Source organism: Aythya ferina (assembly GCF_964211825.1).
Source record: "Aythya ferina genome assembly, chromosome: 5".
In the NCBI taxonomy this organism is placed as follows: Eukaryota; Metazoa; Chordata; class Aves; order Anseriformes; family Anatidae; genus Aythya; species Aythya ferina.
The window spans coordinates 17,174,047-17,196,402 of NC_140301.1; the positions used below are offsets into that span (position 1 = coordinate 17,174,047).

General features: G+C 39.4%; 1 protein-coding gene and 1 long non-coding RNA gene across 6 annotated transcripts in view; one reads left to right on the plus strand and one right to left on the minus strand.

Moving 5' to 3' along the window:
• Positions 1-22,356, minus strand: part of LOC311438118 — a 27,911-nt gene continuing 5,555 nt past the window's right edge. Inside the window, exons 3-4 of the long non-coding RNA XR_014693932.1 lie at positions 21,835-21,876; positions 1-3,525 (exon numbers count right to left, since the gene is read on the minus strand). This is a non-coding gene — a long non-coding RNA (uncharacterized lncRNA). The remainder of the gene's footprint in view (positions 3,526-21,834; positions 21,877-22,356) is intronic.
• The window catches only part of LOC311438113 (uncharacterized protein), a 16,546-nt gene continuing 6,485 nt past the window's right edge, over positions 12,296-22,356 (plus strand). For 2 of the 5 annotated variants that reach the window (XR_014693925.1, XR_014693926.1), the window contains exons 1-2: positions 12,296-13,961; positions 15,220-15,431. Coding sequence is in view for 1 of the 5 variants with exons in the window: in XM_084522173.1 (XP_084378299.1) it covers positions 13,915-13,961; positions 15,349-15,431; positions 17,030-17,277 (378 nt within the window). In the remaining 4 variants the exon portion in view is untranslated. Of the gene's footprint in view, positions 13,962-15,219; positions 15,574-17,029; positions 17,389-22,356 lie in introns of those variants that run through there. The other 3 variants (XR_014693927.1, XM_084522173.1, XR_014693928.1) reach the window with 3 other exon arrangements.

Here is a 22,356-nt window from a genome sequence, read left to right on the forward strand (position 1 = left end):
TATTTTTTTCTCCAGGTAAAAATAAAGAAATAAATAAATAAGAGACCTCCTTCTTCAGCATTGTACAGTCTATATCCAAGTAGGAGTCAGGTCTCATATCAGTTCCTTGCAAACTCCAGGGATGAGCTGTGTCTCCTCACAGTTCTGTTTCCTTCTGACCACAGATGACCAAAGCACTCAAGTGGGGACATGCTCCTGACTTGCCAAATCTGGTACCCCAGACCTGTGTCCTTCCATCTTGTTACCCACCTCTCCAGGACAGCAATCAATCTTTCCAAGCTTTTCTACTCTGCCTCCTCAAACCATGGAGCCCTAATTCAGCGCATTCTGTTATCTGCTTCTTAATTTGCGGGCCTGCTTCCTACTCACACTCAGAATTATTCTGAATAATGAAATAAGATGAACAACTTCTGTTTATTCTGCTATTTCCCCCCAGTAGGGTGCATGAGGCTAAAATGAAAATCTTCTTGCACATTATCACAGATGCATTTGTCAATTAGTTCCTGAATGGACCTATTGAATGTTATGTCCCTTCAGGAATGCTACTGAGAACATGACCATAAGAACAGAGGAAGAGATAACCATGGCTTAATTTGAAAAGCAGATCCTATTCCACTAGTGATGCACAGAAAACAAGAAATACCAACCTTTATTTCCAGTTCCAAGATTCAGTATACAGGGCTTGTGGTTAGCCAAAGAAACACTACTTCAACTTGTGAAATAACAACATTTAAGCTAGAGTAATGAACATGGAGTCAACAAAGTTTAGTTGCCTTTGAGGTTTCAGAATTACTTTTGAGGTTAGAGCTGTATCTACAGCAACACTAACCCAAAGAATAAATCTTAGTTAGAAATGGAATCTTATGAGAACCTGAATCACTCTTTTTTTTTTGCTGTCTTAAGACAGGCCTAATCTGCATATTTCAAAAGCTGTAGTCTATGCTACTTATCAGGCAGGTTTAGAAAATTATCACTTTGTCCTTATTTAGGTTTCTTTTTCCTAAGGAATTTGCTCAGGCAAGAGAAATTCCCATTCTGCCTAACCCTATAGGGTGACTAACTTTCATAATAAAACTCAACTCAGACAAAATAAAACTCTTTGAATAAGAATTAAAAGCTCAATAGTTTTTTATCTGAATAAGATTAAATTACAAATAGTGTATAACAGTTGTCAAATACTGACTTTAGCAGCCATATCAATGAAAATTCAGAAGATATTTGGGTTCAAAGGAGATTAAATGACATTTAATAGCACACAACTGGAGCCATTTTATGATGTAGTCAAAACAAGTGTAACTCCAATCCAGTACTTCAAAAAATGATTAAATACAGCTAGATGATAGAATTCCCTATAAAGCTATCAACGGGTAATTATAAAACATGTTTCTGTTTGTACTGATATCACACAATTCCTTGGCCTTTTTTTTTTCCTCTCCTTTTCTGTAAAACAATTTTCTTAAGCCTTTAATTTTCAGAAGTAAATAACCAGGATGGGATAGTACTTTGCTGCATAAACTACATGCAGAATAATTCCACAGTTAATTTTAACATAGAGCCTCCACACAGAAATGGAGCAGGTTGGTTATACATAGCAAAGAAAACATCTCTATACTGAACAGCAACTCAGAATTGCTTAGGGCTTTATATTTACTTAACTCATTTGAACAGACCAAGTTTACCACATGGTCTAGATTATTTTATGCCTGTCCTCCCTGTAATTTACTTTTTTTTTTTTTCTTGTATTTATGCATTACTTCAACCAAAACACCTCCCTAAACAGCAATTTTCTCTTCACATTTTTAAATGCACCTGCCAGCCACTTCCCACATAAGTTACAGTGCTAGTTAAAGTGAGAGTATCATACAGCTGAAGTCAAACTCTGATTTATTATATCCAAGTATAAACTTCTACTTCTAAGCACTTAGAATCTTCAATATCCAAAACTTGGAAAAGCAGAATAGAGTCCTGGACATTAATGAAACCCTCTAAAAAAAAAAATAAATTATTATTATTTCCAAGTCAACCAAGACATAAACCTCCACTGCCAAGGCCCATAAACAGGCACAGGCCTAGGCCCAGGCCTGAGCTTAAAAGGGGTTCTTGGGCCCATGGACAGTGGCTGGGTGTGGAGATCCCAAGTGGGGCTGCTTGAGGCAATTAAGGCTTATGAGTGCACTCCGGGCCTTCACAGCTGTGCAGGTTGTAACTGAGAGAGAAATGCATTTTAGCAGTGAGAAAGATTAACAGCTGCAGCAAATAATCATGTAATATGTTCTCCATCTTCTGATGTCTCCAGGTTAGGACTGAGTACCTTTCTAAACCTTAAATTTTAGCAAGCAGAAATGATTGTAGTGTAGATGGAGTGGCAATGTGGGGCTTGGGCTGGGTCTAACAACTTCTTTTTGGTTTAATTTCTACGTATCTATGAATGGAGAAGTCCAAATATTTCTTCACACTCAAAGGGGCAGATCCAGCTATTGCCTTCCAGCTTAGCCATCAGTTAACTGGTGCCTAAGCTTTTCATCTGATTTGGTCACGTACATTCATTAGAATTCATTTTTCTCTTTCTATCTGAAGCCATCTTTCTACAATATGACAGTACAATTCTTTACAGTGTTCTCTGCAAAGTGAAGCAACACCAGTTCTTTCAACTTTTTCATACAGGTGGTGTTCATTTCACCTGAGACTTCTTGACCTTTTTCTCAATGCTCTATCAAGTTGGTCTATAGATACTTTGAAATGTAGTGCTTAAAAATGGATCCAGTAGTTCAGCTGAGTCATTATTACTGATGAAAGCATGGTGCAGTTACATTATGTATCTTACAGAATACGTTATTGTTCACACACCTATATATGATATTTGTTTTTTTCTGAAAAAAAAAAAAAAAAAAATCACACTGTACACTGAATTTGAGCTTGTAATACATTATCACCTCCACATCTGCAGAAATACTGATTAGCCTGTTGACTTAAGTGGATTTATCCATGTTGAGTTAAATCTTTTTTTGACCACTTCACATTTTGTTTCCAAATTATTTGACATTTTTTTCCAGCTTTCATACCCTCATCTGGGTCATAATGAAAATATTTACTAGCATGGAAAAACAAACAAATTCCAGTGATACCTTGCTTGATACCCCCTCTCGTTTTGACAGAGAATTATTGATGATTATTCTTTAAGTAAACCAGCTTTGCAACCCCTTTGTAGTATCTTCATTTAGGTCATATTTTCTTAGCTTGCTTGTGAGTTGTGTAATAAAGTATTGGAAGCCTTATTGAAGTCAAAGTATGTCATCTGTTTCTCCTCTTTCCACATGATATTCTTCATGGAAATAAATTAAAAATCTTGACAGAGTTTGCTTTTGACAAATTTATGTTGGCTGTTACTCATCTCCTCTATTCCCACTCACTTCAAATGTTTCATGAATAAAGGTAGAGCATCTCTAACTTAATTTAGAAAGATCTAGTGTATAACTCTGTGTGCAAGTGGCTAATTCAAGTTGTTGCTTTTATTTTGATTCTCATCTGAAAAAAAAAAAAAGAATAAATAATATTAAAAGCTTTCAAAGGGCAAAGTTCTGCCATTGTCAAAACAGAAAATAACTAATGCTGACCTGTAAATCCCTGTGCACTGACATGAGAACATACCCCTCTGAAGTTTTGTGTACTTGGTTATACAGATCTGCTTATCTAAGGCTTTATCGTTTACAGTTATCATCCTAATGTCTGTTTTCCACTACAACATAGTAAGGAAGGAACAGGAAATGCCTACAACCTCTTATACAAAATATTATTATGTGGAAAATTAAACTATGCTTAGTAAGCATGGCTGAAAGACCTACAAGGTGTTACAAACAAGAATATATGAAGCTTCTACAGTTAACAAAGTACAGATAACGGTTGTACATTACAATTCCACTGTACTATCTTTAAATCATAGCAATGTAACTATAAAATAAGATAAAACCACTGGAAGTTTTCTTATTCTTTTTAGATCATATTTAAGCACAAATGTCCTAACTTTCAAAGACTATGAGGAACTGCAGTTTTCACAAAAGTCAGGTATATTTTAAAGTGCTCAGAATATTGGCCATGTTTAAATGTTTTCTGTCTATCTATCTATGTATGGATCTATCTGCTGTTGTAGTGTCTACCTATCTATTTGTTTAGAAGATAAAGTGGTAATACAGAAAACATTTCCTCAGAGTGGATAGAATTGGATGTCACAATGAATACTTGCAAGAAAAGGCTGCAGAACACCTTTCTCCATGTAGATATAAAATGTCTCCAGTCCAGATGAGAGAAAGGATGGGCTGATAATTCGCACACCACTGTCAGTCCCTGAGGCTCAGTTGAGCTGTTTTGGGGAAGACTAATCACAGACCCTACACTAAAGTACAGGTACTCTGAAGAAAAACTAATGATTACATTAAACAAGTCTTTCCAAGTACACCAGTATTATAGCTAGCTTTCAAAAGCAGGCTGTCTTTAGCAGTACCCACTGGCATTGTAGGCCCTTTTCTTCTTGACTGCTCAATACTCTAGGAGTCATACACAAATACGTTCCTCAAAGCCATATATGTCCCAGGTAAGCTGAATAGTTCCTCCACTAAAGAATTTTCCACATGCTTCTGCTCAAAACAAACAAACAACCAAACAACCAAACAAAAAACCCAAGCCGTAAAAATCAAGCTGAAGCAGGTGAAGAGATCACCGACATAAATTCAGATTTATTGCTAATTATTGCCTGCCCTTCAATATTTGTTTATTTTGGGGGCATTGAGATTAAACTGTGTTGAAGAAAGCCTATGCTCAGCCATCTCCTCCTGACCATGACCAGCTTGCTTGGATAGACCCTGACTTTGTCACCTCACTGCATCTCATGGCTTCTCGATGAAACCTGTCACTGTGACCAGCCTGGCCCCATGCGGGTACTGCAGGGTTGCACTCTGGTCAGTGGGATCGCTGCCCCATGCTGTGCCTGCCCTTGGCTCCTGGTTCTCCTTCCTTCGTGAAGCAGTCCTTGACAGCCCGTACATGACTACAGTCAGTCGCTTTTGGAGTGATGTCCTTTGCAGTCATGAAGTAAAGTCCAAACTCTGAAACTCCAAACCCTTCAAGTCCACTGGGCAATTCTACTGAACCCAGTGAAGTACAGGTTATAAACAACTTTGATAAACAGTGGAGCTATTCTTCAGGCAGCATCATAAACACATAGGGTAGGACCCTAGTGAAGCTGAAGAAATAAGAAATTTGGGAAGAGCTTTCCTAAGGAGGCCGTAGCACACTCCTAGAATGTCTGAGAACCAACACAATGTTTCAAGTTTAATAAGAGAAAATGATTCATTGACCTTAGTAGCTAACATAGTGCAATAATGACATGTTATACTCTAAGAATTGCAATGACAGAACAATTATCTAATTAGAAAATTAATTACATCATGTTTTAATTGCTTAATAACAGAGAAATTGTCATCAGGATGAAGGCTGAGAAATGCTATGAAAACTCATCAGGGAGTACAATTTGGCTGGTAAGCAGAAAATATTCCTTACCAACAAGAAATTTGGAGGCGTGCTTGTAACAACTCCTCAGAGGCCCACCAAGTTTCATGGCACATCACCACTTCTGTAACAGACACCATGTGGGAATGGGAAGCCTTGAAAGACCTGAAGAGTTCATGACAAGAGCCAAGACCTACATTTGGCAGCAGTAAAAAACACAGCTGCTAGAGAGGGATAAAGCCTGACAACAGCAAGCTAGAGGAAGTGTTTCAGTGGTGAAACAATTCAGTTTGCCTTTTCCCTTTGCAAATGCGCTGAATGTCAAAAATCGTAGCAACATGCAGCACTGCAGCTCAAAGGAGCCAGATCAGACCTTGTCTCCTGCTATGGAGCAGTGTGGCTGCCAGGGCAATATCCCTTCTGCAGAAGGATTTACTACCAGGGAAGCACAACGTCTTTGAAGAAGATGGAATGGAAGATGAGACAGGAGAAAGGGGAGCACTGAATAATTTAAGGACAACAACTTGCTGCCAGGAAGTCAGAAAAAGCTGTTGTAATTTGGAGAAATGCTGGACGTGGTTAGTACCATGTCAGAAGCTCAGCAGGTCCGAAACTCAGAGCATGCAGAAATGCCATTATTTGGCAGATTATTACTTAGAGTTCTTATATTAAGGAAGATACATATTTACATAAATATAAATTGCAATGAATGAATACTGCATCAAAATATACATCTGCAAAACGTGTGGTTTGGAATGAAGCACTGGGGATACGATACTCACACAGGGCTTTACATGACCCAGTGTTTTTGTGTAGGGTTGTTATTGGAGCAACATTCCAGGTTCCTTCAGACTACTTGAAAAGCAGTCTGATGGTTAAAGTGATGAACATGATGATGCTTAAGGTAGTAAATGACAAGGAAGCCAGACAAATAAGAAGACACAATTTTAAAATAAACAGAGTGTAGGAAAAAAATAAATAAATTCAAATAGCATGTCTGTGAACCAGTATGTTTGTTTTTGCAAGGCAGGTTACAATTAACATTTGAAAAGGTTTGTAAATAAAGTTTCATGCAAATATTCACTTGGACACAGGCTTGTGATCTATTAATTATTCAAAAACCACACAAGCATTTTGTCATTACTGTCTGCTGCATGTTTCTTACTTTAATCTGTCCTTTGGACTTGGAGCTGCCAGATTTCCATAACTGGGTCACCCAGTTCTTTCTCAACTTTGCTTTCTGATGTGAAATGAGAATTAGCATTTTCTGTGACATACATTCAGGGCTTCTACAAGAAGTTTGAATGGCTATTATAGTAAGTGGTTTAGTATGGAAACCTAAAATATGTGGTAAAATATGCAGTAAGGAATGAGTTCATATCTGTGGGTAATGTGAATTTTTAGTGACCACAGATATTTGCAAGCAGAGTCGAGGATGAAAACTGCAGTTAGTTAGTTGGCCAAAGAAAAAGAAAAACCATACTTGACACACAATCATGATATTAGGTTCATAAAATCATAGGATCAAAGAATGGTTTGGGTTGGAAGAGACCTTTAAAGATCATCTAATCCAACATCAATTCACTTTTGGGGCTTTGTGTAGTGAAAAACACTGTTCTAGTGCCCATTAGTAAATTATAATTAATATTATAATTATAAAATAATTATAACCATAATTTTAAACCATTCTTTTAGCTTGGAGATACATGAATCATTATAAGAAATTTATTGATTAAAATAAGGTTGAAAAGGTGATAGGTGACATTTAAAGCATTTGTTATTTTAACCACTAGAGAGCGCTGAAAAGCTGTTTTAAAAATCTGTTTTTGAAAGCTCTGAGGACTGCTCTGCGCTGCCTGGGCTCCTCGCCTGGAGGGCCAAGAGGGAGAAGTCTCAGAGGGGGACGGAGCTGGAAAGAGTCACCCATTCCATACGGAAAGCATGAAACGACTTTCTTCTGCCAACACAGGCAGCATAGGACATAAAGAGGGAATGGAGGCAATTCTCGACTTTTCAATGTCCTTTCATTTTCAGCAGCTGATATGCCATAAAACCTGCACACCCACTGGTGTGTCTGGGGAATAAATGGGGATGTGGCTGAAGCCAGCAAGTGAGCTCCTTGAAGAAAAAGGGAAAGCTAAGAGAAGCAAGATGGAAGGGAATGGGACAAACATCTTGGAAAACAGCTGTGCCAGTCTGCTTCTCACTGGTGCCACAGATTATGTATTTTTACACCAAATTTGTGTTCCACAGCAGTTGCCGTAGACTCTCTTTTTATGGTTCTGCACTTTTAAAATGTTGTTATATATCTGACCTCTCTCAGTTTTTATGGGCTACTAGAATGATTTGTAAATGATTCTTTTGCAGAAGGAAAAAAGGCAGAAAATTAAGCTTGGACTGTCACTGGAGCTTTAACGGATTTAAGAAGGGGTAAGAGGTGAGATTTGGGCACAGACCTGGAATGGCTGACCCCAAGACAAGGCAGGCTTCCATCACAGTCTCCTATAGGCAAACTGAAATGGCAGAGTAAGGATTTGAGCCAAAGGGCCAAACTTTGGCACCATTTAAAGTAATGTCAAAATGTCAGCGATTGCAAGGGAGACATGCTTCCTCCTGAGGCCTTTGAAAACTCATCCCCTTGACTACCTGACATAGAGTTGTACAGTCATAGAACTTCCTGAGTTGGAAGGGACCCACAAGGATCATTGAGTCCAACTCACAACTCTACACAGGACCACCCCAAACTCAGACCATGCGTCTGAGAGCATTGTCCAAACCCATCTTGAACTCCATCAGGCTCAGTGCTGTGACCGTTGCCCTGGGGAGCCTGTCCCAGTGCCTGACCACCCTCTGGGTGCAGCTCCTTTCCCTAACCCCCAGCCTGACCCTCCCCTGTCCCAGCTCCATGCCGTTCCCTCGGGTCCTGTCACTGTCCCCAGAGAGCAGAGCTCAGCGCCTGCCCCTCCACTCCCCTCGTGAGGGAGCTGCAGGCCGCCATGAGGCCTCCCCTCAGCCTGCCCTGCTCGGGGCTGAGCAAACAAAGGGAACTCAACCACCTCATAACATCTTGCCATTCACACCCTTCACCATCTTTGTTGCCCTCCTTTAGACGCAGTGGACACATTTAGTTGAGTGAAAAGAAAAAGAAATCTTGAATATACTGTATTGGACAGCTCTTCATTGTCTGTACCCTACCCTACTCACTTCCTAGGTTACAACAACAAAATGAAGTCCTTTCTGCCCAGACCAGATGTTCCCTGGTATTCCTTTTCTGCTGCTGAGTCTGCCAATTGCTAGATAAATACACAGTTAAGGAGTCAACAGGTGAGGCTCAGAAGTTGTTCTCATCTAGCAGAACATCTCAAAACCCTTTGACTGTAGATAATTTTTATACACTGGGAACCCTGAAACCAGAGAATCAGAGAATAGTTCAGGTTGGAAGGGATCTCAGAAGATCTATAGTCCAATCTCTCAAACCTCTAAGGCTGTACACTGCACAACCTCTCCAGGCAAGCAGTGCTCCTCTGAACATAGCCCATGACCTGTATTCTTTGCTGTCAGGCCCATATTCAGCTTATTGTCCACCACGTCACTCAGGTCCTTTTCAGCGGAGCTACTCCCCAGCCAGCTGGTCCTAGCTTGCATGGTTGTCAGGGGCTCTTCCTTCCCAAAAGCAGAAGAAACATCTACTTGGAAGGTGGTTTCACCAATTTTTTATTCTCCTACATGTACCTGTACAGACAATATCTGTATCAGAAGAAGCTTAACGAAAGTCTTCTGCTTGAAAATAATTCCATCAAATTTTAACTTGCTTTTCTCCTGCTCCTCTCATCCGGAAACCATTGGACTCATTTGTAATTTCTAGAATGCAGAAATATATAGATTTGGGGACACGTTCATCAAGCTTAGAGGAGTCTTTACATTTGCACTCATTGATTTTGAGGCTAATCTATCATTAGTCTAATTTGCAGGTTTACAGAACATCAGCATAAGCTGCAGATACTGAACTTGTTTGGAAGCCAAACTGAGCACTGATTGCTTACTTAAAGAAAAATTGTGTGGCAATCTGTATTTCCTATGCACTACTTCTTATGTTAGTTTGAAAACCACCTTCTTGAAAGGCCTCCTGTTGGGAAAGACATTTCTTTCTGTTCTTTGTATTAGTGGCAAAGTTATTAATAATATGGCCAGGAGTTTATGTAGAAAGACCTGTCTGTAGTAATCAAAATCAGTTCTGTACTGAACATTTCAGTATTGCAGAGCTTCCACATAGTGTTGGCTCCATTTTAAAACAGGAGAATTTGGTAATCAATGTAAATATCCTAATTAGCTTCAGTGCCAAATGGAATAAAGGTGAGAAGTGAATGCAACAGTCATTGCTATGAGTAAAAAAATACCAGATTTTTGCTTGCATTTGATTTTCAGGGCTTGTTAATAGTTATGCTGTGGAATCCAAAACCACTTCTCTTGTCAGTTGTTTCTCTCTTCCTTTTCTGTTGCAATTCTCTCCTGTATTTTATCCACTAGAAGGCAGATGTGAGGTTTTATGAGTACCTTCACCAACACACATTGCACAGCAGGAAGATTTATAGCATAGTGACTACTGCTATTTTTCTGTGGCTCCATCATATTTGGTCTGCCAACACTTCCCATTTTCAAGGTTCCCAAGGCCTTCACAAACTTGACCTGACATAAGAATTGCACACAGAAATCATGCTTTGTGTGAAGGGTAGCTCTGCAGTGGGCTGCAACACTTCTCAGCCTCATAGGACATGCAAGGAATAAATACCATCTAGCTGAAACTTCAAGGGGAATTTTAACAAGCAGTTTGTAATTAATTGAGTTGGAATTTGGCCAAGGCAGAAATTTCAATATGTCTTCTTTCCTGGCTTATTTGTGCAAACTCAGGAGTAGTATAACATCCTCGTCCAGTGCTTATGCATCTGCCAAATCCAGTTCAGTCACATTCCTGTAAGAAATGTCCAGCCACGTACTTGGAGGCCAGTTTCTCCACAGCACAGCTGTTGGTGGTGTGTGTGTGCATGAACATCTTTGGTGTTCTCTCATCTGAGCCCCTTTTCCAGGATCCCTCCACATTTTTCCATTGTAGCTGGTCTCAAACCTTGGCTTGACATCCTTGCCTGCTCCCATTTTCAGTCATTCTTAGTTTGTATAATGCCTGTTGCCTTTGGAAGTCCTACATTAACAATATTCAGATATCTGTTACTTAATGCCACTGTGTCTGGCCTAGAGGATATTAATGTTCTCTTTCATACATGTTTTCATACTTTAAGCTTTCAGCTAAGAATATGTTTTTATTTTTTCCTACTTTTCCATAGTACCATTTAAACCCTCCTATGCATATTTTAAAAGACTATTTATTTTGTCCTTCTTTCCAAGAGAGAAATACTTCTTCTTACTGATAGATTTTTAAACACAAGTTGACTGCAGCGACTTTGTCAATTAGCTAAGAGAATCATCTTTACTTCATTTATCTGACAATTATGCAATATCATTTGCATAATGTGAAATTTAGATCTTTCATTGTCACATGCTTCAACTCATTTACTAACCTAATGTCCATTTGAAGTATTTGATGAATTCGTAGTCCTTTGTTTCATACCAGGCTTGGTTTGAACCAGTTGCTTAATTTTCTGCCAATTCCATAGCACTGCAGGAGTTCCCAGCATTTATACTACCAACATCCTTATCTGAATATTTTATTATTTCTTCAGTGTTCTAAAATGACTCCTTCCAAACCAAATCAAATGCCTTCATAGCATCAAGGAAAATAACAAACACTTTAAAACCTCATTCTTTCTTTTTTCTTTCTTTCTTTTTTTTTTTTTTTCATCAACTGTAAAAATCTGAATATCTGATTAATGCAACTTCATCCAGGTCTGCAGCCACACTTTTTGTCTCACTACTTCTTCTGAAACTAGCTTTGATCTGTTGACAATTGCTTTCAACAGAATTTTTCTCAGTACTGACAATAAGCTTACACTTCCATAATTATTTTGATCAGCAGGATTTTCTTTTGCCAGGATCTCCTTCTAGAGCTATTGCCTTCAGCTAGTCACCTGGTAGTCTCTCTCACTCCCACAGCTGTTTGTATTTTTGCACATGCTCCACTACCTTTCTCATTTTTAACTGATTCACTGCTCTGTTTGTTCTTCTGATCCTGGCTAAGTACTGATTCAGCACTGCCTTGCAAGTTAACATGCCTGTTCTTGCAAAGCGTCTTTAAATCATTCATATACAAAGATGTTCATGATGCCAATGCTGTGTTTTATCATTAAAGCGTAATATATGACTGATTTCTACTAACTGAAAGTAACAAATGCCATTAACATGTCATTTGAAAGTAATTGAAGGCCTTGGAGGTACTGATCTTCTTTAATATATCAGATATTTCAAGATCACTGTACCAGGAAGTTTGGTTTAATTCTTTAAGTTATGGCTATTACAGCCACTTTTTTAAAATGTTAGCCCTTCAGATCTCATGCCCATGTCCCCATTCCCTGAAGTCAATGAATGATGAGAGTCTGGGTGGAAAGAGTACTTAACAAGCCGTCCTGCTGCAGATGATGATAGAATTCTTAGGCTGGATCAGCAACCCTTCTTCTTCCATTACAGGACTTCGGCAGCAGTTAGAGATGAAATTTAATGTGGAATTATGATGAAAAGAAAACACAAAATTTCCTTCTAGTGTCTGTTGGTTAGCAGTGAAATGGTTAAAAATGCAGGAGTTTTTTGTTTGTTCTGATTTTATGTTGTTGTCTTTTTCTTTTTTTTATTTATTTTCTCCTCTTCACCTGTTGTGTTTGGAAATGCTTTCATTATTTGTAAAATTGTTGTCATGTCCCACCTGGAGTCTTGCTATATATTTGGCTTTAAACATCATGGTGATGAGTTGTGTAGAATAACTGTTAATTGTGTAAAAAATAAAATCGTTGTCCATTAAAAAAAATACTGCCTTTCAATGCCATGAAATGTCTCCTTGTTTGTGTACTATGGAGAAAGCAAACTGGACTGTGACTTCGACTTTACTGTGACTTTTTCTGTTATTCATTGTTATTCACATCTCTGTTATGGGCAAAAAAACTAGCATTAAGTGTTTATGATTTGAGCTTTAAAGTCCTTCTGTGCATTGTTTCTATAAAGATGGGTCATTATATAAATGGATGCACTCGAATGCTTCCACAACAGTAAACCATGTGTTTTCTTGTCACCGTGTTCCAGCTACATTTTTGGCCTTAATCACGTACAGCATCCCATTCTCTGACTTCCTCTCTATACTCTTTGCTAGCTTCCTTCACCTCTTTTCATTTTCGTTTTCCCCTCCTTTCTCTCCCTCTTTTCCCCTGCCCAGAACATGTTTCTCCAAGAATCAATTCCCACCTGTGAACCCCTCTCATTTGGGCCTACTTTATTATAATCACTTATGCCTTCAGTGAAGTTGCTGAGCCCCTCCATATCCCCCACTGCAGCAGAGGTGAAGAAGTTCAGCCACTTGCAGAACAAGTATTTGGATCATTTTGGATCACTGAGTCCTCTGCAGCCAGTGGTGTCAGCCCAGTGATGAATTTGGCCCACTGTGTCTTTCAGGATGTGTAAAAAGTACGCTTACATACAACTTTCCACAAATAAGAACTAGCTTGAAGATTAAAACCCAACAAACACATGATTAAGTGCCTTTGCACTGACGAGTTACTCACCCTGCAACCCACTGACCCACCCTCCCACACAAGTTTCCCAGTGCTCAGTACGGTTTGTACATTTCCTTTTTGCACTGTGCCCTGGCACACACTGTGACATTTGACAAAGGGTTCACCGGCGGCATTTACCAAAAGTTAGAGAGAGTGATCCTCGGAGGTGACTTGCTTAACACGGTTGTTTCATTATGCAGGACTATGGAAGGGTTTGGGAAAGAAAAAAAAAAAAAGAGAGAGAGAGAGAGAAAGCAGAAAAAAAAAAAGGTTTTGTTTTTTATTCTTTTTACAGGACATTTCTCAGTTGGTTCCGTTGCTATCACTTTGAAGACTATTTTACACACCCTTGTGAAAGGAGTGTTTGCCTCTCTGTGACAGCCGATAAGGATGCGTGCGAGGTGGTGGTCTCGCCCCACCCGCTGACCACACAGCCTTTCCCTTTCCTCCGTCTTGGCTTGCTCTTTCTGAGACACCAGGACATACGGGGGGAGGGATAGCTGTCTCCTCATTATCATCATGTTGCAGAGAAAGCACTCGGCAACATGTGCCTGAGCTTCGCTGGCCGTGTTTATACCTTGTGTTTCTTGCTCTATTGTTAAGCAACATTATCAGCGCCTTCAGCTGCATTTCAGCAAGACACGGCCTGTCCACTCAGAGAACAATTTTGCGGCATGTTTGGGGAGCTCAGACCAACGGCCCTATGCCTGCAGAATTTAAGAAAAAGGTTACCTCAAATGAGGACGGATGGTAAGTTTCGGCCAGCAGTACAGGGTATTTCTAGTGACTGCATTTTCAGGAGACCAGGTTGCCTCCTAGCAGTTTTCTTCATCAGCCATGGATGAACCAGAAATACCTTGTCTTTTAATCCTCTCACCTCCCCTCTTCAAAAGCTTTTACCTTTAAGGAAGTATCTCAAGGGAATAACATTCTTAGAGCCAACTTCTGAGCTCTCCACAGCTAGGATCTGGTGGGAATAGCAGCCAGCTCCCTCTGGGGAGCTCACCCTCACAGGTATCCACAGCCTTTTAGGAGAGCCATCTGAAGGGCCGATAGGCAGGCAGGTGAGTTGTGGCTGCTCTGATATTCCCAGTGACCTGGCTTCTGCTCCCTCTGTGCCTGGTCAGAAATTGCAAGAAGCTCCTTCTCTTCCCATAAGGTTTTTGTTCTGCTAGCAGAAGTGACACATTTGTAATCCTCCATTCCAAGTATTTCTTGCACCATGCACTTTTATTGGGTAGGCGATTTTATTTCAGTTGTAAATATCCTACATTTCTTACACAATTCTGTATGCATTCCACTCTGTTAAGTAGTAGTTTTGATTAAAGCATATCAGGGAGAAAACTGATGTTCTGCGTGTTGGTATCAATACCATGTCTGGTCCTGCTCTGGAACCACTCAGGTACATAACTAACCGTGAGATTTTGTGCAGCCCTACCAAGTTCTGCCAGAATATTTGTGTGTTATGAGGATCTCCGTGAGACTAGGCTTTCATCTGCAAATATTCCAGGCCAGAAAGTGCTTTTCATGGCATGCCTAGAGTAATAGGGGCACATGACAATATATAAGAAGCTCAGGGAACAAGGGAGAAACAGAAATGTGGCCAGAGGGACATGAATGTTTCCTCACACAAGGAAAGCTCGCCCCTTCTGCTTACAATAGACATTGCTGTACTCTTGAGGAATCTCTCTTAGATTAACAGTGACTGCATAATTTAGGTGTAGACAAATTCATGTGAGTGTGTTTCCTGCAGTCTTGTATGACCATCAGAAGGGGATCTGTTTTACTGTATGTCTATATACGTATCAGACTGCACAAGAAAACCTTTTATTTTATTCTGAGTTTTAGCACTGAGCAGTCTTTCAAGTATTTCTACAATTGCATAGATGTTTAATGGCCAGGGGCAAGTCTAGCATTGAAGAAAAGATATTTACAAAGTAATTTTGGAGAACTTGACAAGAATCTGTTGCTACTGGGTACTAACTGTGTTTTCTTCCTCTTTTGATAGATCTGGTTGTGTCAAGAAAAGTCTCTACGGACTTGGTTTAACAAAGGCATGATGGATCTGACCCTTTGTATTCTTTGCCATTAAAGTTAGAAAAATGTCATCTTTTTACTCTGTTCTTATCTTGCCCAGCATACTGGTACTCCCAGGAAAGGCTGACTTTGTATCATGTTGGGTTGAATGGTTACCCACCTGGGCTTGTATCTTTTATCCAGGTATGCCAACTTTTTTTTTTCCTCTTTTTATTGCCAAAGACTTTGATTTATTGTGCCTCTGCTTTTTCTGAATTAATGTTTTTATCTTGAAAGAAGATTTTCCTGATCAGTTGCCATAATAAACAAAGGTTTAATTTGCAAATATGCCTTGGGTTATTATAGACATTAAACACATTCAGGTCTCCATTACTCATGATTTATTCTGAACAAGAATGTATCTATGGGATGCACAGCTCGCAAATTTAGAGGAAAACAGATCTTCTATCCAAACTGGATTGGTTAAGCTAAATAGAATGGAATAGTGACAGATATAGAAATGCAAATGTTATTTCTGATATTCTAATGAAGATGGAGAATCTCTTCAAATAGCTCCCCAGAAGTTTCACTGTTCGTTTAAAATGTGCCTACTTGTTAGAAACAGCCTCCCTGTCTTGCCAGTGCAGCTATTCTTAAACACTGACTCATCTCACAGAAAATTGTTTGAAGAAGGTTAAGGATTTTGATTGTTTGGGTAACATGTGGCAGCAATAACAAATGGGAAATATTACTGGATCCTGTTATTGAATCAAGCCCTGCAAATGCCAAATATAATGCTGCTGACTAGAAGGAGCATTGCTCCTACCAAATATGAAGGATGGAGGGAGGTACCAGACAGTCATCCTTTGGATACCTCAGTGGAAAGAAGTCACAGCCACTGCCTTTTTATTCTAAACAAGGAGGACTTGTTTTGTGCTGTGGTCTGGGCTGCTTACCACCACTCCAGTGTTGGTATGAAGTAGCTCAATGGAGCTTTACTTTGTTTTTTCCAACTTGGAGACATTTCATACAGGGACAATATGTGGGATATTTGAGTCTAGTGAGGCTCAAAATCACCCTCACCCCCCCCCTTTCACCTTCCTAAAACCTTGAGCTCATTCCAAGAGATGGTGACTACAGTCTAGGCCAGACAGAGCTCTAGCTGGATAGCTGGTGGATTTATCATTTTATATCTACCTTTTTTTTTTTTTTTTTTTGAATGGCTTTAAGATACATGATTGGAGTATGGCAAAAGAATGGGACATATCTAACATTTTCTGTGCAGTTTTGTTTGCACAATTTCCACATAAATACCACAACAAATTCTGGAAAGCCCTGCTGATATTCTTGATACACTCGTTTCTTTGTTGTTTCATTGAGCATCTAATGAATTTTCTCTTTGATTAAACCTTAGTCCTGTTTTTTCTTTGAGCTGCAACCACAAACTTTTTTTTTCTTTTTTTAAAGTCTTGGAAGTGTTGTTCCATATTTACAGCAGTGTATTCAGAATAATCTAGTCTTGTATCTTCAGAATCTAAAAGTTTGAAATTGCTAACCCTCTGGTAGACATCTCTAACAATTAAATTTTAAGAAAGAGTACATTAAATTTTCTTCTGTGTATGTCTCTTGTTTTTCAGTTTCAGCACAAAATATGAGAACAAGCTGCCTCAAGGATTTTTTTTTTTTAATGTTTTGCTAGTTCAACTGCTTATTTTTTTAAATAATGTTTAGTAATTAATGTTGTTCCCACCAAACTGCTTTTTCCATTAACTCCCATGTCCTTCTACATAATTTTACCTCAGCTGGGATTCTGCTGTACAAACTCCAGTATGCGATGGATCCCACCCAAACAATTCCCAAGGACAAGCCAGACAATGGCAGTAGAAAGGAAACAGGATCATTTGACTACTCAAATGGAAAGCTTCCACAGGCAGATGAGGCAGTCTTCCCAAGATCACCCTGGGAACCTGTGGCACAGCCAAGAGCTGAATTAACATCTCCTGAGTCCTTCAAACACCATCCTTCCTCACCCCATCAGTTTATTTTCTAATACAAATCTTGTGGAAAGAACTCTTCAATTTTAGTGGTTTTCAAATAGAGTCCCAAATGAAATATATATTTCATTGTTTTCTCAAGCAAAGTAAAAATAAGATTATCCAATGCAGAAAAGTATTTTAACCACTTCTTTTTTTTTCAAGTTACAACTAGAAGTTCAGTTAAACAGGTCAGCAGGAACTCTGTACCCTTGATGACACTATTCTTGCAATTTAAAGACTTGAGCATCAGATATACAACTTCACTGTTACTACACTTACCCCTTCTGGATTATTATACAGTGGAAGGTTTTCAGGCATTTTGTTTAGAGTTGAAAAAAGACATCACAGCTGTCGTAGTACCATCAATGCCATTCAGCTTCATCATATATAAAAAAGCCTAAGCATATGGTGAGAATCTGCAATGTAACTCTACTGACTTGAGTGAAATTACATCAGCCATAAATTTAGGCCATTTGTTTCATCTCTTGTGATGAGAAGACCCTAATGTACTGATTTTGCATTTTTATCATTCCCACTGAGGCAGTAGCCAGAAATGAGCTGAGGTAGACACTGAAGTTTGCAATCTGTATTTCCAAGAAAATTAAAGGCACATGTTTTCTTTCACCGTTCTGTTCCTGACCTAATCCTTGTGCATTTGAAACATCTAATTCCTACATTTGGGTTAAAAAATAAAATAACTAGACCCAAACCCAAACCCCAAGGTCGGTTCCGTGTTTTTGTTCTGAAGCCTCCCAGTCAAAGCTCTGCCCTGGGAGTCAGACTTCCGTAAGCCTATGCAGCCTGCACAGAAAGACTTCAAAGCAAATGTTTACAAAGCATATTGAAATGCCCATGCTAAGTCTGTTTGGTTATCAGCTAATTTATTCTCAGGAGCAAACCCCAGACTGGTGAAGTCATCCTGAGTAGCTGGGGATCCTGAACATCTCTTTGGACACATAATTATCTGACTGAAATATTTAAAGTTCTTTTTTGATATATCCAAAATCCATTTTTACTATGTGGAGAAAAAAATAAAAAAATAAAAAAAATCTGGCAATTTTTACTAGGTAAGCTTTTTACATCTTTTTTGAGATTCCTTTGCATATTTGAAAATTTCCACATCAAAATTAACATATGTAATAATGATTTTTGTCTACTGTGTATTTGGTATGCTTGTTATTTTAATCTAGCTCTCCACTTTTATTTAGCATTTACCCAGTCTCGTTTCTATATTCACGTGTTTCATGCTATTTGATACTGTTATGAAAGCTCTCCCAATCCAAGTCTGTCTGCTCACTGCATGGTTAAACAAGGCCAGCTACGTTGGAGTTGAGGTTCCTACATGAGACATTCTTCCCCAGTTACACTCGCAGCAGCAATAGTCTTGACCATAGGAAGAGAAATTTCTGTCCTGTCCACAGTATGATTTTTACTGCCAGACACATAGAGAAGTCAGCCTGCAAAACCCCCCGTGCTCAGCATTGGAGATGGGTGATTGACAGCCATAGAAGGGAAATGGTGAGGGGAGAGCAAGTTACAAATGGCATTTTCTTGTCACATCATGAGGTTCTCTTCTATCAAATCAAAGAAGAACAAATGGTCCATTTGTTGCTGAGATGCTGCACATCTGTGGCTGTGTCTAATCAGAGTTAATTATGAAGAGCTGAGTCTCTGTAATACTCCTGGTCCCCAAGCTCTGAAGGACCCGTTGCTTTATTCTGTAGCTTCCACTGCCAATTTCTGTAGCTGCCTATTATCAAGCACCAAAAGGTAGAGATTGTACAGGATCCCTGGCAAGCAACACAAAGTATCCCAGCTTAATTCTAAAGCAATGACTAATCAGGGTATCCCAGGAGGAAGCTTTGCTATAGCTCTTGCAAGGGTAATGAGGACAGTTTTCATAGCTATGACATTTTAAGCCAAGCAAAATGCAAGCAATCTTGTTTATTCTTTCTTGGTAAAAAAAAAAAAAAAAAAAAAAAAAAAAAAACAACTATGGAAGAGCACGTAAGGCATCTCCAAACTGAAAAGGACTCTTGCTGGGAGAAGGATTGCACCAAGATGGGCGGCAGGATTAACAGCCATGTTTGTTGTTTTATCATAGCAGGACTAATAGCTAAATTCTATTAATTGCTGACTGCTGTTTTGTTTGGCAAATACAGGAAGCAGTTTACATGGCTACGCAGTGCTCTGGTTCACAGTCCTTCTGAAATAGTATTATTGTAGTGGGATAATACTGATTAAGGATAGTTCCCTGAGGAAGGAGGGCCTTTTGATGATTGAGTCATTTCCTCTCTCTGCTCTACTTCAGTGAGATAGGGCTTCTCTCAGCACAGACACACACCCTTTGTATCCAGAGAGTTCTCCAGCAAGGAGGTCGGAAGCACCCGCCTCAGCCTCAGATGGAAATGCCTGGGTGCATGAGTTCTGCAGAAAACCCTGAATCACCAGAAAAAAAATCCAGGAGTCCAAGCAAACTGTGTCACACTTCTGACTTCACTTAAACACCAAAACAAGTCAATGAGGGGTTTATATCATATTTCTTATAGTCACACTGTGGATCAGTAGCAGAGATAGAAATAGAACTAGGGAGGAAATCTTGACTACAATGAAGTCAACTGACCTCAGTGCGTCCTGTGTAAATGGAGATGTACAGTGAGACTATTTTTCCTCAGATGTTCTGTCAGTCTGCTTTCAAAACTACCGATTAGCACTGTCTTTGGTTATATCACTCTGTTGGAATAATCTTTCAAGCGGGTAAAATGCAAAGAATGTGCCTCTTAAAAACAGACATAAAATTATTGAGTAAATCAGGTCTGTCATTGAGAAAATGTTGGGCCAGATGGAATGACATTCAATATAATAAGACCAGTATAAAAAAAATAAGCTCAAACTGCAGAACAGCCCCCCCACCAGTACATTAATTTCAAACACTGGCACATTGTCTCACCCATTGTTTCAAGGCCACTGTTGTGTACAGCAAAATACAACTCTTCATAATCTAGAGTTCACAAGAGCTTTGCACAGACTAAGAGAATTCATATTCAATTGTTTCTGATCATTTCTAAAGAGTTAGTGTGATGTGCTGGACTCAGAAGTGAACTTACTACCTCACAAGCAGGAGCACATAACAGACTAAAGCAGTGTAATCTCATTCCGCTTTATTAGGAAGCTACCACAGCCTCACCTTAGTAAGGCAGCCTGGTCTGAAAAGGCCATGCATTCCTAGCCCTTTAACCTTCGATTTTGTTCTGAAACTGGTTTGGCTAATTCATTTGAAAATAAGAATGAGTTTACCAGCAGGGCAAAGGCAGCTCTAATAAAGTCTCTGCAAGCCACTGAAGTATAGCCTACTCCTTTCAGATGCAGTCACCTTCCATCAGTGAGGAACTTGCCAAGCTCACTAGCTCAGTTAGCATTGATTGTTGAAAAGAAATCAGTAATAGCAAGTGCTGTTCACCACTAAACTAGACCAAATTCAGATTAGGGAAGTGGAAGGAAAAGATTCCACATTCCCTTACAACAATGGGCATGAACAAGATCCCAGATCCCAAACCATGCAAGCAGCAGGGGATCCTGATCATACAGGAACATGGTAGATAAGAACAACCCTCAGCCTCTCCTCTCTTTTTGATTTTTGTCACGTGTAGCCATGGGAGATGCTTGCATGAGCTCAAGTCTAACTACAGATTTGCAAGAAAATGTTCCTGTTATCACTTCTGAGCTAAAACTGGGTTCTTCTAAATGTTTTCCCGTTTGAGGTGCAGTAATTGCACTACGATTAGACAGGAAACTGTACCAGCATTATTGCTCTAAAGGAGCCAGTGTTATCAAAAAACAACACATCAGGGCCTGTCCTCACAGGAAGGGAATCATAAGTAATCAGCAGTGCTATAATCCAATTGGATGCTGGTCCCTTTGCACGGACAGGACAGAGTGCAGAAAAATGCTTTAGGACTTTTGTCTGTGGCAAAAGGATTTTTGAAGAGCCCAGGCTCCTCTTAGCCTCCCTTTTTGTTTTTTTTTTTTTTCCAAATATTTCAGTATTTCTTCAACAGAACATAAAAAAACCCTCCACATGCATGCAGGACCCTTCCACACAAGGAATATTTTGTGAACTGGTGCCGTTATTTCCCTGTGGGCTCCACCAGTTCACATTAGTAAAGCCACCCTCATACTGCAATGGTAGTCAACAAGGTGAACTTCCCTAGCATAGTGAGATCATGAATATTCATGGCGACACAGTTCCTATACTTTCCTCCTTTTCAGGTTACTTCCCTGGGAACCTATTTATAAAAGATACGTATACCATGGCTTGTGTCAATATGGCACAGGAACAGTGGTGGGTATAGAGTTGGTTCTCTTATAAAACTGGAACCTATTTGTCATAATGGCCTCTTAACGCTGTCCAAGAGCAAAGATAGCTTAATTTCATCTACTCTCTATCTTGAGGTACTTCAGTATTATTTGACAGTTAGATTCACCAGGACCTCCATACCCATTCACCCACACATAAATACACCCACCCACCCCCACGTATATACAGACACCAATGAAAACCAAGTACTTACACCTGCAGTATGTAGCGAGAGCCAGCCTGTTCTCAACATGTTCTACAAAAAGAAACAGAAACACTGATTTAGTTAATAATTCCAGAATCTGACTGGAAAATTCATCTTTTAAGCTAAATTCTCCCAAAGCGCTTATTTCTTCTGCTTTTGCTGGCCGGGTATTTTGGCATTTGTAATGATTTGTAGAGATGAGGTCTCCTGTTTATCTGTTCAAGTTGCTCTGTGTCTTCAGAAAATTTGATTTAAAAATAATAATAATATGCACTAATCTAGCAGTGAGAATAAAAGATATCAGGAGTCCTGAAAAGCTGCTGACTCTGTAGAAGTTTGTTTTGATGGCAGTTGCAGCATGTGTTCCCACCATGACTCAGGTGAAGAGGGACAGTCACTCATCACAGTATCACAGTGGCACTGAGGCCACTTATGAAGGGAGTTCTTCATGACACTGCACTGAAGCATCAGCCTTACAACTGTCCGGAACAGAAAGCATTAAAGAATTGTAAAAATAAATAAATAAATGAT